The 15,491-nt window shown below is 52.1% G+C and overlaps 6 protein-coding genes across 6 annotated transcripts; 1 reads left to right on the top strand and 5 right to left on the bottom strand.

The window, feature by feature from the left end:
* Positions 1–8: 8 nt before the first annotated feature.
* Positions 9–1,572, top strand: A1O9_08310 (uncharacterized protein; the record flags this gene model as incomplete). The annotated part of the gene is made up of 3 exons (XM_013402696.1): positions 9–163; positions 280–643; positions 748–1,572. 3 exons carry the CDS (start codon positions 9–11, stop codon positions 1,570–1,572), a joined length of 1,344 nt encoding a protein of 447 aa, XP_013258150.1.
* A 390-nt stretch (positions 1,573–1,962) lies between these two features.
* A1O9_08311 (molybdopterin molybdotransferase) lies at positions 1,963–4,083 on the bottom strand (the record flags this gene model as incomplete). Its single annotated transcript, XM_013402697.1, has 1 exon — positions 1,963–4,083. The coding sequence occupies one exon, from the start codon at positions 4,081–4,083 to the stop codon at positions 1,963–1,965; it is 2,121 nt and encodes a 706-aa protein (XP_013258151.1).
* Positions 4,084–4,862: 779 nt separating this feature from the next.
* A1O9_08312 (uncharacterized protein) lies at positions 4,863–6,128 on the bottom strand (the record flags this gene model as incomplete). The annotated part of the gene is made up of 1 exon (XM_013402698.1): positions 4,863–6,128. One exon carries the CDS (start codon positions 6,126–6,128, stop codon positions 4,863–4,865), a length of 1,266 nt encoding a protein of 421 aa, XP_013258152.1.
* A 751-nt stretch (positions 6,129–6,879) lies between these two features.
* Positions 6,880–9,720, bottom strand: A1O9_08313 (uncharacterized protein; the record flags this gene model as incomplete). The annotated part of the gene is made up of 1 exon (XM_013402699.1): positions 6,880–9,720. The coding sequence occupies one exon, from the start codon at positions 9,718–9,720 to the stop codon at positions 6,880–6,882; it is 2,841 nt and encodes a 946-aa protein (XP_013258153.1).
* Positions 9,721–10,778: 1,058 nt separating this feature from the next.
* A1O9_08314 (V-type H+-transporting ATPase 21kDa proteolipid subunit) lies at positions 10,779–11,607 on the bottom strand (the record flags this gene model as incomplete). Its single annotated transcript, XM_013402700.1, has 4 exons — positions 10,779–11,190; positions 11,289–11,380; positions 11,447–11,481; positions 11,550–11,607. 4 exons carry the CDS (start codon positions 11,605–11,607, stop codon positions 10,779–10,781), a joined length of 597 nt encoding a protein of 198 aa, XP_013258154.1.
* A 493-nt stretch (positions 11,608–12,100) lies between these two features.
* On the bottom strand, positions 12,101–15,184 carry A1O9_08315 (uncharacterized protein; the record flags this gene model as incomplete). Its single annotated transcript, XM_013402701.1, has 1 exon — positions 12,101–15,184. The coding sequence occupies one exon, from the start codon at positions 15,182–15,184 to the stop codon at positions 12,101–12,103; it is 3,084 nt and encodes a 1,027-aa protein (XP_013258155.1).
* Between the last annotated feature and the right edge of the window lie 307 nt (positions 15,185–15,491).

Consider the following 15,491-nt stretch of genomic DNA (forward strand, 5'->3'; position numbering starts at 1 on the left):
GAACAGGTATGCCTAGGATAACGCTACTTCGACTACTGCTCCTGATCCCTCTGAGTTGGCTTCTGCTTTTCATTGTCTTCATATCTCTTCCGTCGCCGAGGCATTCTTGGGACAAGTACCCCAGTCACCGGTGGCGTGGTGGTACACTGACCCGCGTGTATGAGTGAGTTACTCACCCAATCCAGTCATTCCCCTCCCTCTTCGTTTCAGTCTTTGCACAGATGATCTTATGGTTGTATGGACTTTGTTTCTAACTACGTCATGAATTGCCTGATCCAGCATCGACGATTGGTGGCAAGTGAACGAACGCAACAGCAACGTACGATATGTGCGAGGCACTGGTGCCAACTCATTCGCGCTCGACTTGCATTACGATGCCGATGCGGGATCGCTCGTGCTCGGCTGGGAGGAAGCTGCAGGAATCCCTGAGGCACGATTCCAGTTGACGCCGGAGCCGGAGCCGGAGCCGTTCGTCTCTGTGCCTTTTCTCGCTCGCGTCCGGCTCGGGGTTCAGGATGGGATCAACATGCCCTGGTTCGCTAAAGCGGATGCGACGCTGCTGTCTTTCGAAGTCGATCATCGTACAGGGTATCTCCCTTTGAGGCTGCAGGCCAAGAAGAGCCGAGGTGAAGGGGAGATCATGGTGTCTGTTTCGGCGTGTTCTGGCCATCAGGTCGTTTCCCTCCTCCGTCCCTTCTGTGGCATTGATATTGCTCAGAAATCAACCAAGGCTGACCTTTTGCATAGCCCATGTTCTATTCGATAGAGTCCGCGAATTACACCGAATGGGAAGCCCCTGACTGGAATACCCCCTTGCTTCGATTGCTTGTGATGTACGATCAGTCCAGCGCTCGACCAAATCCCGCCGCCGGTGTACACATCGAGTTCCCCACTGAGGATTCCAGCTGGTCACCATCACTGACCTTCCCGCTCCGTCGTGCCATCGGCAAAGTCCTCATCCCTACAGGCAAATTCGCAGCCGAAGTCATGGCCATCCTTGCCACAGCCACACGCGTCCTTTACGTCCTCGTCGTGGCCACCTTCAAGGCATTCATCTTCACGCTCGGACTGTACGTCGTGCTGGTCCTCGCGTGCTGGAAGTCGAAGGGTTCCCCGCCGTTCTGGCCTTGGGCTAGGTCGTTTTGGTTGACAAGACGCGTTGTCCGATACGTCGGTCCTGCTGCGGCGAGTTGTCCGCTAGGGGATGCAATATCCGGGGCCGACCACGACCACGACCACGACCACGACCACGGCAGCCACGACACCGTCAATCCTGACGACGCGCCCCGAACGCCCCAGCCGCTAACAAGCATATGGGGATTCTTCACGAGCAAGTCGCCTCTCGACGACCTCCTAGTCACGTTCCAGGCAACGAAACCATTCGTGGAGCCATTGAGTCTACGCTGGAGAAGGCGGCCGGCTCCGATTGATGACGAGGAGAAGAAGACTCCTGCTGCGTCGTCTGGAGTGGCAGAGGATTCAAACGGCGATACCACCCGCTCTCGAAACACCAGCTTTCACGAGACGAAGAATGGAGAGAAAGAAATGAGTGAGGAGAAAGTTCCAGTATAGGAACGCGTGTGAGCTCATTTGGAGATGCAGCCGCCGTATATTGTATGGGGATGTTTGAGATCGTCTTCAGTGTTCGCTACTTCGACGGATTGATTCTGTCGTGTTGTGCACTGTGCATAACTACTGACTAGTTAGAGCCTTTCCATCGTCAGTCGCCAGCCATCTAGGTCATGAAGCCAGTTACGGAGGGGATGCAGCCAGCTTTGTACATGTCTCTCATCTACACCAGGATATTTAGATACATGAAGTCGGTTCACTTGAAACTTGGTATTTGCTTCAATCCCAGTCCGCTGCTTTCCATCCAGTCGTACTGTCCCCCTCTGATCCCGGATACTGACTAGGTAGTACTTTAGGTACATATGACACATGCCAATTGCGCAACAATCCAACTCACAACCCCAAGATCGGCCCCATCAGCAACGCCACACACTCATCCCCAACATCCAGGAATCCGTCTCGCTGAGGCAACTCCAGCAATGCATTGGCACTCGCAAGGCTACCGACTCGACTGCTCCGCTGCATACCCGTACTTTTCGCGACGAGGCGCCCACCACCTCCACCGTTCTTTTCGAAACTCAAGACCACGCGGTGATACTCAGTGCGGGATTTATCGCAGCGGATGCGGGACGAAACTCTGGCGTGCACTCGCTCGAGGCCTTTTCCTGAGAGGCCGGCGATGCGTTGCACGCAGGGCAGGAGAAACAGGTTCGCGGTGACCAGCGCACTGGCCGGGTTGCCAGGGAGGCCGAAGATGAGTCTTGTGGTGCGGCCAGAGCCACCATGTTTGGAGGCCATGGCAGATGAGGAAGCGGAGGATTCCTTGAAGGGCACGCTCGCGAACGTTGTCGGCTTGCCGGGCTTCATGCTCACGCGACCGAAGTGGACTTCGCCGCCGAGAGCGCGTTCGACTGTCGGCTTGAGGAGGTCCAGCTCACCCATGCTGACGCCGCCGGTTGTGACGATGATGTCCAGATCGTAGAGCCGGTATCCCTCCCGGAGCTTCTCCTCGAGCTCGTTCGTCGGCGTGTCTCGCGCTACCTGGAGGTCGACGACCTCTGACGCGAGATCCCATCCGTGCAGCAGTGTCAGAAGTGATGGCCGGTTCGAATCGCGGATCATGCCGCCGCTGAGAGAGCCGGTGTGGGATATGTCGGTGACTTCGTCGCCCGTGCTCATGACGCCAATGCGGGGCTTGCGGTACACAGGAACTTTCTGAATTCCGGCCGCTGCGAGGACCCCGATCTCGCCTCCTAACGCGCTTATCCGGGTGCCCTTGGTGAGGACTAGTTCGCCGAGCTGGATATCGGAGCCTGGTTCGCGGACGTTTTCACCCACTGAGAGCTCAGACGTGAGGATCTCAACCGTGGCTTCTTCTTTTTGGTCGTCGGTCAAGGAGGCGATGGTGGTATCTTCGACCATGACGACCGCGTTGGCATGCTCGGGTAATGGAGCCCCCGTGGTAATGCGAGCTATCTGACCAACTTGCAACGGTGGTGGCAGGGAGGCGGCTTGGGCATGTGAGACGGATGCGACAGGGAAGATGCCTTTGAGACTTCGTGCGGAAGCTTTCTCCTTTTCAGAAGGGACAATCACAGCATACCCGTCAACGATACTCGCACGGTATGCAGGAACGGCTTCGGCGGCGTTGATGTCTTCTGCAATTACATAGCCGGTCAGATCTGGGTTGACATCTCTTGTTTCAATGATAGGAGCAGGTGCCTGCTCGAGGATCTTTGCTACCGCGTCCGCCACAGTGAGCATGGGATATGGTGAGCTCCGTGCCCGTGCTGTAGCTCCTAGTCGAGGATCGTTGGACTGGGGCCGTTCTGAAGGGGCCGTGTGTGCCTTGGGCGCTTTATGTCCTCCGTGACCATGGCTGTGATCGTGATGGTGGTGGTGATGCAAATGATCATGGTTTCCCGCGTCTGTCAGGGTTGACGAAGCAGATACACCAGCGTCTTTCTCCAGCTTTTTGACTCCACCAACATGGGCTTGCCGCGAGTCCTCCCCAGCCGCCTGTAGACATGCATGGGGTAGTAATTTCAAGATCGCCTGAAGATTCTCCTTGGCACCCTTGGGCGAACCTGGAAGGGTAACGATGATCGTTCGATTCCGCACACCAGCCACGGGTCTCGACATCATCGCAAAAGGCGTGACCTGGAAAGAGGCAGCCAGCATTCCATGCACGATTCCAGGAGCATGTCTGTGAATCAGGGGCCCTATTGCTTCGGGCGTGAAATCTCGTCGGGCAAATCCCGTGCCTCCAGTCGTGACCACCAGGTTGACCAATCCCGATGATACGTCCTCTGAGTCGGTCCAGGACCTCACCACTCGTTGAATCTCGAGTACATCATCCTTCACGATCTCCACGATTGGCTCCGCCCATTTTCCAGCTCCGTCCTCAGAGAAAGTTTCTTTCAGGACAGGGGCAGCCTTGTCTGTTGAAGGGTCAGCTGCTGCTGTGTCGGATATGATCAAGATTGCAGGTTGCAGGACTAGCGGAGGGCTCATTTTTCCCGACGCTCGTTCCCTGTGTATCTATTGTAATCTGACACGGATATGTATCGCAAGCCACTCGAACGAGAAGGTATGGCAAACCACGAGAAAATAAGTGTGTGCTTGCAAACTTCCAGGTACTTGAGATGATTGGAAAGGTCCAGGTCCCCCCAGGGTGCCAGGGTCAATGTTCAGGCTTAGTCATGCATCTGTCGGGGAAACTATTTTCCTTGTTTTGAACCTTGAACTCTGAGGCAACGAGATAAACACACGATCCATGTATTCATCTCATGAATTTTTTTTCTCTGTTGGTTGATCAAAGGCATCGGAGATCTTGGTCCTTTCCTGTGACAATGGAGCTACCGTTTCCGTCACTGGAGCCCACTATATTGCGCGGATTGAACTGAAGCCCTCAAAGCTGGCCGATTCGGCTTTGGTGTCCAAAACAATCACCTCGACAAAGCAATCTGGGAAAGAAGATCCAGGCCCCTTTGAACCAAAACCGTATTTAGCAAGACACCTGCAAATTCTGCGCTCAGCGTCTGTCCTGTTGGCCATGCTATCAAACGGAGATCATGTGGCGGGTTGAACATTCCGAAGTGGCATCGCAATGGTAAATTGACTACCTATCATGTCACGCTCTGCGAGGTAGGAATGTAGTTGGGCTCTCGGTGAATACGGTAGGCTACAAGTTGAAGATAGTTGTAGTATAATGGGCGAATGGAACGGAAAGCGTGCTCAACGAGTGCCACTGAGCACCAGGTATATGCAAAGCTCGACCGTAAGAATGAGCATCACTTCCACAGAACACAAACTGGCCCGTTCCTCAACGTGGAGTCATTCTCTCCCAGCTTAACTCTCCCTCTTACATCCTTCAAGAACCCCTTCTCAAGATCCCTCTCGAACACCACAATCTCCTGGTCATATGCATTCGCCACGGCCACGAATCGGTTCGTCTCGTCATTCGAGAGCGCAAACATCCTCGGCGAGTGGCCCAAGACCTTACTGCTGCCGATATACGTCAAGTGATTCTCATTACCGTCGCTTGGACTTGAAGCATGGCCAGGGTTGATGCGGTAGATGGACAGCGTGTCGCCATCGACGCTGTCGACGGGGTAGAATCTATTGGACGCGTAGAGGAATTTCCCGTCGTTGCTGGCGGCGACTTCTGCGCCGAGGAATCGTTGACCTTGGACAGGCTGCGTCTCGAGGAGGGAGATGGTCTGTTTGAGGCAGATGCGGAGATCATCATGCTGCTGTGCACCAGCGTTTGAACTTGACGGACCACTATCATTTTGTCCATAGGTCAGCTCGAACGCGCGGATCGTGTTATCCTTCTCACTGAGCAGGTAACAGTACGATGTCTTCGCATCAAACCGATGAATCGCTGTATGTCGCGGCCCCGTCTTCGGCGGTAGCTCAACGGAGTGAATCTTCGTGAGCTTCCCCAGCGCACCATCCACCGCATACACGTCAAGCTTATCCGCGCTCCTCAGCGGCACAAACAGAAACCTTCCGGTCCAGTCAAACCTCGCTTCGTGCGGGTTCGCGAAGCCCTTGCCCTCATTGACAGCCGGCCCTTCTCTCTCTCCGTCATAGTAGATGGTAGCACTTGGCTCACCCACGGCGCCACTGTCCTCATCCACAGGAAACAGCGAAACCGTCGACCCGCTGATATTCGCGGCAGCGAGAAGCTTTCCGTCCGGGGACACGTCAATATGCACGCCGCCCTTCCCTGTGCTGCTCCGCTCATTCACCGGAGCGAGGCCTGGGCCTGGTTCCCCCGAGGGAGACGATGCCTTCGACGGCCGGCGCTGTCGAAAGGCAAACAACCCTCCGGATTCGGCGGATTCGTCGGGGTAGTGCAGCCTGCTGATGCTGTAGATCTTGTCGCTGTCACGGTGTGACGTGAGCCAGCCGGGCATTTTCCCCGAGCTCGAGCATGTCGACGTGACGAAGAGAGCCTTCTGCACGTCGCGTTCGCTCGGATCGAAAGACAGCTCTAGAATACCAGTGCTCTGCAGGGCGATGTAAATTGTCCGCGACGTTTCGACGGCCATGGTGAGATGACTTGCTCAAATGAGGGCTTTATGTAGTCTGCGACGCAAAACAGTGTGATTTTCGATACTTTTAGAACGCTGAAGGACGAGAGAAAGAGAGAGTGTGGTTCGCAACCACCCTGAATTCCTACTCCTGCTCCTTACCAGATTTCATGTTTTATCGAGTACACATGGTTTAAAGGATGGACTATATATATTCTGTAGGCATGGCTGCCCAGTTTCGAAATCGGAACATGGTTTCGGCGCGAACTGGCAAGCAGGGTGATTCCGATTGCGAGAACCGCAATTGATGATGTCGCTAAGGACATACGATGAGCGGCCGGATCCACCCTCGAACTTTAACGCGCATTCTCACAGATCATTCCAGGTGTTAAGTAGCCCAAGGTCGTTGACTGAACAAGGTGGTTTATTGTATTCATTCGTAACGGGGCGACATCTAACGATAAAGGTTGTGGCAGAAGTCCAACGATATAAGTACAGATATGGGTGGAAAGTGGGTACCGATGATATCTAACAATAACGGCCAAAAGAACTGGGAACGTGTATTCTTTCCTTTCATCTCCCCCGTACGACATTTTGCTTCGCACACCCACCAGCCTCTCGACCTTTGAGAAAAATACAACCTGGAAGCGCCGCACGCTCGATACCCAGGGGAAAAAAAGTGAAAAAAAAAGGCCAGAGCAAAAGGAGGAAGCAAAAGGAAAGGAAAGTCTCCTGAGAAAACAGCTCATATCTTGCCTAGGCCCTTTCCCTAAGCAAGACTCCCACGTCTAAACTCCCTCTGTTTTCTCGCCCTCAGCACTGGAAGGGTATTTTCTTTTCCAGGTCGCCTTCCAATCTCCACAACTAAAAATCTTACAAAGTCTCTCAGGACCCAGTAACTACTGTGGGCGCTGAGCATGTTAAGATACTGGATCTCGAGAGGTCCACCCCCGGACTCAAGGAACCAGTCGATCTGTCCGTTTTCGTTCAAGAGGTACATTCTCTTTTCAGCGACCTCTTCTCGTGTGAAATTATGGGTGTCCATTTCTACCGTAGAGGGCATTTGTGTGAGCTCTGGGCGGGTGGCATTCGAACCTGAAGCTGTGTATGCATCAGAGCCTGGATTGGATGCCCAGCGTAAGGTGTTGCTGATACGCGTCATCAAACCAACTCCAGTGGTTGGGATGACTGCGGGAACAAGTGTTGTAGAGTATAGCTGGTCAACGGAAGCGTTCTGTAGGTATGAGATCGGATCGTTACGGTGGCATATATTATAGATATTGTCAACAGCTAAACAGCCATACTGGGCTTCGAATGCGATTCCCGGTTGTCTGTCTTCGAGCTCCATCCCGGGTTTAGCCCGTCCTTTGCGGGGTACAAGACTGGCGTTGTTCAGGAGAAGGAAGAACCCTGACGGGCTCCCACAGCTGAAGAGGTTGGTAGTGTCAAACTCGAACATTTTCTCACTAGGCATATGAGTGTCGAACTTCATGTCTTTCGTCAGTCTGGTTGGTTGGCGACTGAGGATTTCCATAGCCATGACAGAGCCGAGAGAGTGGGCAATCAGATGCACACGACCATGTTCTTCGAAACCAGGGTTGTTGCGGCACCAAAGCCTGTATACTCGGTTGGCTTCACGAATTACAGCTGAAGTCATCTTCTCTTTGTGATGCGAGAGATAATAAGGTATGTCGAGCATCACATCACTGATCAGAGAACGAACACCTTGGAGACTGTCAGGCGTAATATCTTTCAGTTGGTACTGATTGTTCGGTGACGCATCAGACGTCTTGTTCTCCTCATCGAAGGAAACAGTGAGTCGCCAGTTGACGGGCAGAACCATGATTCCACAATGATCTTTTAGATTGCCCTTGACTGCTTCTGTTGACGACTCAACGTTGAACTCACGTCTCAAATTATTGATGGCGTGAGTGAAGTGGAAACTGTCAACCCTTTCTGAGAGTTTCTGACCAATACCATGGATTACAAGGACGAGGTCAGCCACTTTGGGTGTCTTGAAGTCCTCTTCACAAGCAGCGCATGACATCCGGCGTCCACGTGTGGTTGCATCACCGGACTGGGACAGATAAGCACCTACTTTCGCATGGGCCGATTTTGCGTTAAGTTTCGGGTCAGGGTGGATTTTCAACCATGCTTGCCTATCAAATCCACGGACAACCGCCACTCCAATTTGTCTGCCTTTCCGTATGGAATTCAGGGGGCGACGATTTTGGCGCTCTGAGGGAAGCGAGCTTGGTCGTAAAATTTGCGCATTTCTGGCGTCGACGTATACGACGCTATGAGTCGAGAAGAGGCGCTTATCACGGGATCTCCTAGGATCTACTGCCACATTCATGGCGGCTTTCGGCATGTGGCTATCGCTCGAACCTGGAACATCAATAGCGGTTTGCCTCGGTTTCAAATCGACTGCAGTTGGCGGTCTACTAAAGGTAGACTCATCAGGCCATAGCCTGTGTACAACCTTGAGCTCAGCCACCGCTCCATTGTCAATACAAGCTTGTAATTCTTCGTGATAATGGTCAGCGTATGGCATCATATACTCATACCCAATCTCAAGACGATTTGCGACATCTGCCGGAATAGGTAACATTGTGTCTTTGTAGAACCATGTCGCTCGGATGACATTGGAGGTATCGTTTATTGGGGACCAATATATTGGTTTCATTACAAGAGTAGGCATTTCGACAAGATGGAGTCGAGAAACCCCCACAGGCACGAAGATTTTCTTCTGCTTATCTTTACTCTTGGAATGGCGTTGCCGATCTCTGCTGCGAGAACGGCTGTTTTCAGCTTGAGACTCGTCCGCAGAGTCGTCCGAGGATGCTGTCAAGTAGCCTGTAGTGTTTCTAAATTCAGAACTAATATTGCGCGCACTAGGGGCTCGTGCAAATGGTCGGCCGCTAATATCTGAGCTGGTACCAGCAAGCGTTGCAGAGGCGACGGAGGTAGAAAGTTCGGGTATATCGGACTTTGGTGTAGGTTCTTTGCTAGCTTTGCGATCCTTAGATTTAGACCTGTGGCGAAATGGAGAGAAACGCCTATGCGATGCACGAGGCTCTTCCAGAGGTCGCTGTTGATGGACGGGGTCCTCGCACTGTAACTCTTCCGCATCCACTGGTTTTGGGCTAGTCGCTCGGCTGTCTTGATTCTCATCGAGCATGACCTGTGATTCTGATTTTCGTTGCTTTCTTCGAGGCCATTTGTTGAAACCTTGTGATATGTCTCTTCCTCTCCCCTCTGAGCTCGGCGACCTGACACTGGAGGAGCTACTAGCATTCCTAAACTTTTGAAATGCAGAGATGCCTCGGGGATTTTGGCTTCCTCCTCTTGCATGGCCCTCTTTCTGGAATGCAGTCCATGCTTCTTCTAGAGCCGCATTATCTCGAATGGAAAAGGGCTGAGGAGGAAGGTTAACAGCTTTGTCTGCTGAAATTGGTGGCAAAGGGGAGAGGGGGTCGTCAATTGGGAGTGAGGAGACATAGAAGAATTGAGCCTTCACATGGGGTCGAGGATGCCCCTCGTCTCCTGCATGCTCTGGCTCTTCGAATAAGGCACAAGTCGGACCAAATGAGTGAGTGATTGCGGCCATTATAAATGGATTGGATCCATAAAAGTAACCAGGATTGCAAACGTGTAGAATATCCGGTCAACTGACTTAACGTGCAGGAGTCGGACGGTGAAGTGAGAATTGAAAATGTGGAAGGGAACGGCCATCGGAAACACAAGACGATACGTGCGAACAAGCGATCAGGTTCTGGCCTGGAAGAAGGAATTAAGCATTTGACAGGCAAGAGGCTTATCAGAAACCTCCGACCTGTCGATACGAAACTCATAGAATGACATTGCGGAAGCCTGGAAGTTGAAGGTACGAATCGGTGGAGTTTCACCAAGGCAGACAATTTGAAAGTGACGTATGTTATTGCCTATTCAAGGCCTACTTGTTAATTTCTTGGCACACGTGACGGGCGAGCGTGGACTTAGGCCATATTCAGCGTAACCTGTGAAGCTTAATTGGACAAACCGCGAATGGCTAGAACGACAGCAGGCTTTATTATTATTATTATTATTATTATTATTAGAGTTAGGAGAGAAAGGCGCGTTTATGGAATTCATATAAAGCGCTGTATACGAGCACCCTCATCCCAACATTGATAATTATTGTACAGCGATATAGTGCGCAAGGTAAATTATGTGGCTTTTGATGTTTGTTTATTCTGGTAATTACTCTGTGTGACCTCGCCGCACGAGGGCTGTGACCTAAATATACATAGACGTCTAGTCAGAACACGCCGAAGTCGTCAATCCCAATCGTTCACACTAAGAATGGGTGATCTCGATCTCCATGTCGCCTCAGAAGGGAGCATCCCGATTGCTCTCATGGATTCCACAGCCCACTGGTAGATGTCTGTTCTGCCCAAGGAGAAACCCTGCCATCTCTCTCTCTCTCTCTCTTTCTCTCTCTGACTGTGCGTTTCATCAACTTAGGATTCCACTGGTTTCTTTTGAATCTTCCGTATCATCGCATTCATGGTTTTGATTTGTCTGTCGAGAAGGCATGTCTTCCCGCTTCCACCACCCCTTCCCCTGGGCGTGGGTATTGAGTTCGCATTTTCCCGCGTATGAATTTCTTCTCTGGTTAGCTGTTGTTCACTCAAACTCATTGGCCTTGCTGCTAAGTAGCAGGCCAATAATAAGACCGAAGAGACCCAGGACACTGGAGAAGATTTCAATGACGAGAACCTTGACGAACATGCTCGCGTCTGCAGCATCGGCGAGAGCGGCGCTGCTGCCGTTGATGCCCACACTGACGCCGCAGATGAGATTGCACATTCCCACCGTGAGACCAGCCCAGAACAGCGCGTAGCCCGTGTAGTAGTTGGACCCCGTGTATAGTTGTTCTTCAGGGACCATGGAGAGTTTCGAGGAGAAGACGATCGACATGATGACGCCGTAGATGGCGACGACCTCGCAGAAGATGATTGAGATTAAATTCTTCGTTCGTATTCGGGGCGCTTTGACGCCGCCACCCAGGATGGATGTTCCTGTGATGAAGATGCCCCTGCGACGCTTCTGCGTTAGCCAGATCAAATTAAAGATCCCATGGTATGGCTGCATCTATCAAAGCAAACAGATCGCGTGTCTATTGGTTGTGCTTACCATGCTGCACCGACGACCGACAGACCTATACATAAGCCGATTCCCAAATCTGCCCAAGCATATGGAGAAACTGTTTCTAGAAATCGTCCCACCTGGAATCATCATATCAGTCAGTATGAGGAGACTCTCATCGATGGAACATTGAAAGGCCCACGCACATTGAACTGCTCGCCTTCACCATTGAATAGCATATCTGTAAGCCCTGAGTTAGTCGGCGTGTCCACTTGATTGCCCTAGAACGGAGGAGCACAAGAAACTCACACAGTCCAACAACACCCAAGGCAGCGGTGGCGCCACCCGCCGGATAGTAGAGACTCATCTTGAGCCTGGTCACCACTATCAGCAAAACCTTTGGCTCGGAGCTGAATCTGGTAGAGGATGGTCGATGTTGGTCGATCAAGTCTAATAGCTTATGATGCGCAGGCCGCAGCTCTAGGAGTGATCTGGGACGGAAGGGAAAAAGGAAAGTAAGCCGACGCCGGTTAAAATATCTTCCAGTCCAGCCGCTACCAACTCTACTATTGCAGCCAAAGGCAGCTTACGTATCTAACCAGGCTAGATATAATTGAGAAGACCCAGCGGTTGTCCCGTGCTTCTCGTAGTGGTAACTGTGCACCCAGAATAATAATATGAAGACCCCAGATCTCTTGTTGGCCGGACTCCGAACCCTCTCTGTTAGCACTAATTATGTATTTATTAAAGCTTTTGGTCCTCGGGTATCTTAACGCCGGTGTGTCATTCGCCATGCTTGCTTCTTCCATAGCAGCCTTCGTCATCCTTTTATCATGGGTCATCACTCATGGATTCATCAATCATTCAATCGATTTCCAAAAGGAAATGTTGCTCTCAATATCTGCCCTCCTATCAATCCCTGCTTTCAAATCCATCTCAAACAATTTGTGGTTGTGTTGGAGCCTATGCTCCATATCATATCTATATCGAGCAACCCGCTTTAGATGCTCAAAGTCGTTCTTGCTGCATGCTTCGTAGAATAAACGTCTCATCCGATCGCTATAGAGCTGGCAACTAATGCCAGGAAGCAATTGCGTGCGCCTAAGGACTGGAACAGGTCTGACGGCTCTTGACACATCCTTCGCAATCGGACGGTCTTTCAACGGCCACACCACCTCGTCGAAGCATGATTCACAAATGGTCAGTTCAGGAAGTTCGGGGATGTAATGCCACAGCTGAGTGGCGAGCATCGTGTCTTTTGCACATTCTCTATATCGAGATAGGCGCCGGACAACGTCCACAAAGTTGTGGATATCCTTAAGCCGAAGTTGCTCTTTCTGCCGCCAGTCCGCCAATCGGTCCAACTCAAGGAGAATGGTGGGTAAATTCCTGCTGCTGAGGTTTAGATTGCATATCTTTTCTTGAGCCAATTTATCGGTTGGTCGGTCGAATAGGTATGATTGCAGCATTGGGAAGAGAAGATCGACGTTTCTGACACAGGCAGAGCATACATCAAAGTTCTCAACTGGTTTCTTTGTCCTCGGATCGGTCAGATGATACCATTTCCTCAAATCATTCTGGTTTCCGTAGCACTTCTTCGTTTCAGGAGGTGGATCAGAAGCGATCTTCCATAAAAGAGTGAGTGTAGGATTTTCCTGTTTCATGGTTCGTATCCACGCAAACCTGAACCACGGATTACTCATGGAGCATGAAATAGGCTGATAAGTATCTGTTGTGAAGTTGGGAATAAAATAATCCCTGAAAGGCGAACTGCCAAGGTGATTCATGCAAGAAGGACAAAAGTACATTTTAGGCATGTCACGTATGGTATACCAGTCGTGGCATCCAGCAATGGGCTTGGACCGGGGACAAGGAGGCAAACCATTGCTCTTCGCAGGCGGAGGGGCTTGAGGGGTTGGAGGCGCAGCAACCTGAGGTGATATCGGAGACGAAGGAGCGGGCTGTTGAGGCTGTAGATGCATTGGTTGTTGATTCGGCAGACCCAGTGAGCTTGAGAATGCCCTATGAAGGGCCGCCGGCCTAGATTGTTCGGGCGAATGTGAATATGATGATGCCCGCGATGCTGCTCGTGGAATATCAATATGCGCCGCAGGATGTGGAACGGACCGGGACAACGAGCGCTCATCATGGACGGCATATGTTGCCATGCGAGGTGATGACGTTTCATCTCGAGCTGTTACGGAATTGTGGCGCGATACAGGTACTGATGACGGATGAGCAGGTGGAGTGGTCTCATCAGACACAGGCGAGGGTTTTCTTGACCTCTGACCACTCTGGCCACTACTCGGTCGACTTAAGGATCCGCTGCTTGGAGACTCCACTGATTGCGAAGTGCTTGATCGAGACAAACTTGGGATAGCCTTCGCCGCCAGTGAGGCTCCCAGGGTTGCTGCTCCAAGAAGGGTAGTCAGCGGCTTCAAGTCCTTGAAATGCCCATCATCAATCGAAGGGGGTCGAGAACGTTGCCAAGACGACTTTGAAGGTTGAGGAGGTTCAAAATAGTCTCGGGGTGCCTTGTCACCGCGCGGAGTTCTTGGAGGACTCCGGGAGGGGGATGCCATGGGTGAAGCATTTTGGGAGGTCGGCATAGCCTGTCTGGATCTCTTGCTTTGATTGGCTTCAAAAGCCTTTTCGAAATAGTCTTCCATCGCCTTGGGGTCTTTGGGCGCCTTGTGGGATGCTGCAGGGCTTCGAGGACCACGATCATCTGATGGTTGGTAACCACGGGCAGCGTCATCCTTACGGTCACGATCTCGATCACGATCACGGCGCGAGGAAGGTTGATAAGATCGAATTTCATCTTCTCTGTCGACCTGGGAACGTGAAGCTCTGCGTGATCTTGCACTTCTGACAGGTCTCCTCTCATCTGAGGATCCATATCTTCGGCCATGATTTTCCTCGGCCGACGAAGTATAAGGCGAGTCCGTTGTACCCCTCCTCAATTGCTGCCGGCCAGTAGAAGGGAGAGTGGCAGGTTTCGGATCCTCAGTAGCAGAACGTGTTGGTTCTCCTGATGGTTTCGGGGTCTGAGGAGGGGTGATGTGGTCCTGTCCGGTGTAGCTATAGGTGCCATATCCACCTTCCGCAGGGCCACGGCTTCGATGGCGACGGTAATCTCGAGGAGGCTTTGAGTCGGGGCTCTGCGGGCGCCTTGTAGATTTTGATCGCCGTGGCTTTTCCACATCAGAGCGATCAGAGTATGATATGCTGGCTCGGGCGGCCCTACTGCGACTCCGTTCATATCTGCTCGCTCTAGGGTTGTGATCCGAGTCGCTACTGTCATGAGCCGTGGTTTGTGTTCTCGGGTGAACGGAAACAGGCCTCCGGGGTTGCTGTGCAGACATGGGAGACAGTAGGGTATCCTTGGGTCGAGGACTTTGGACCAATGGATCTGCTAATATGGAAGGGGTACGAGCATGGGCGTAAGGCGAAGGTGCACGACGCTGACCTGTGACCATGCCCGCTAAGCCGGCACCCAGGTCAGTCTGAATTCTGCTAACCTGCGGCCTGCCCCTCGAAGCATCTTCTGGCTTGAGTTGGGTGGTGGATTTTGATCGATGTAGAGCATCGGATCGGCGTTTGTTGTCGGGCTCCGGGGCCGGGTCAGATTTGGTGGATGGAATAAAGACGAACCTCCGCTCATTGTTTGAGGCCGAAGGCGGAGTGGTAGGTTCGGGCTGTTCATGCAGAGACGAAGTATCTGGAACTAGATCACAAGGCTTGTTTGGCGGAGGAGTCCTAGATTGTTTGGGTTGTGCTGGACTTGGGTTGTCAAGAATGACAGGATACTGATCAACCGCCCCTCGGCTGCTAGCAGGTTGGTCATCACTTTTCAAGATATCCAGGTGGACATCGAGGACATGTTCCTTGGCCAGAGCGACGGCTTCGTCCTCGACGCACGGGGTCGGGGGCCACTGCACCATCTTCACAATTGCGTCGACTTGTCAGTCGTAGGTTAGGACATATACGCATTGCAGGGAGTCATTCGCTGGTCCCGCAGGTCCGATATGAGCGAGAAGACCGGCAGACCTGTAGCAGCAGGAACAGGTATCGAAACGAATAGACTAGTGAAGGAACAATGAGCACGAGGCTTGACCGTTAACACAGCAAGAAGAGGTTGCCGGGGAAGGTGCTGATCTGAAGCAGTTCATGCACTTGGGGCGTTAAGTGTTATGGTAGTTGTGTTCGAGATGTGTTACAGGAAGCAGTGTCAAAGGGGAGGCCGCTCAG

This window comes from Exophiala aquamarina, assembly GCF_000709125.1.
Source record: "Exophiala aquamarina CBS 119918 chromosome Unknown aczIA-supercont1.7, whole genome shotgun sequence".
In the NCBI taxonomy this organism is placed as follows: domain Eukaryota; kingdom Fungi; phylum Ascomycota; class Eurotiomycetes; order Chaetothyriales; family Herpotrichiellaceae; genus Exophiala; species Exophiala aquamarina.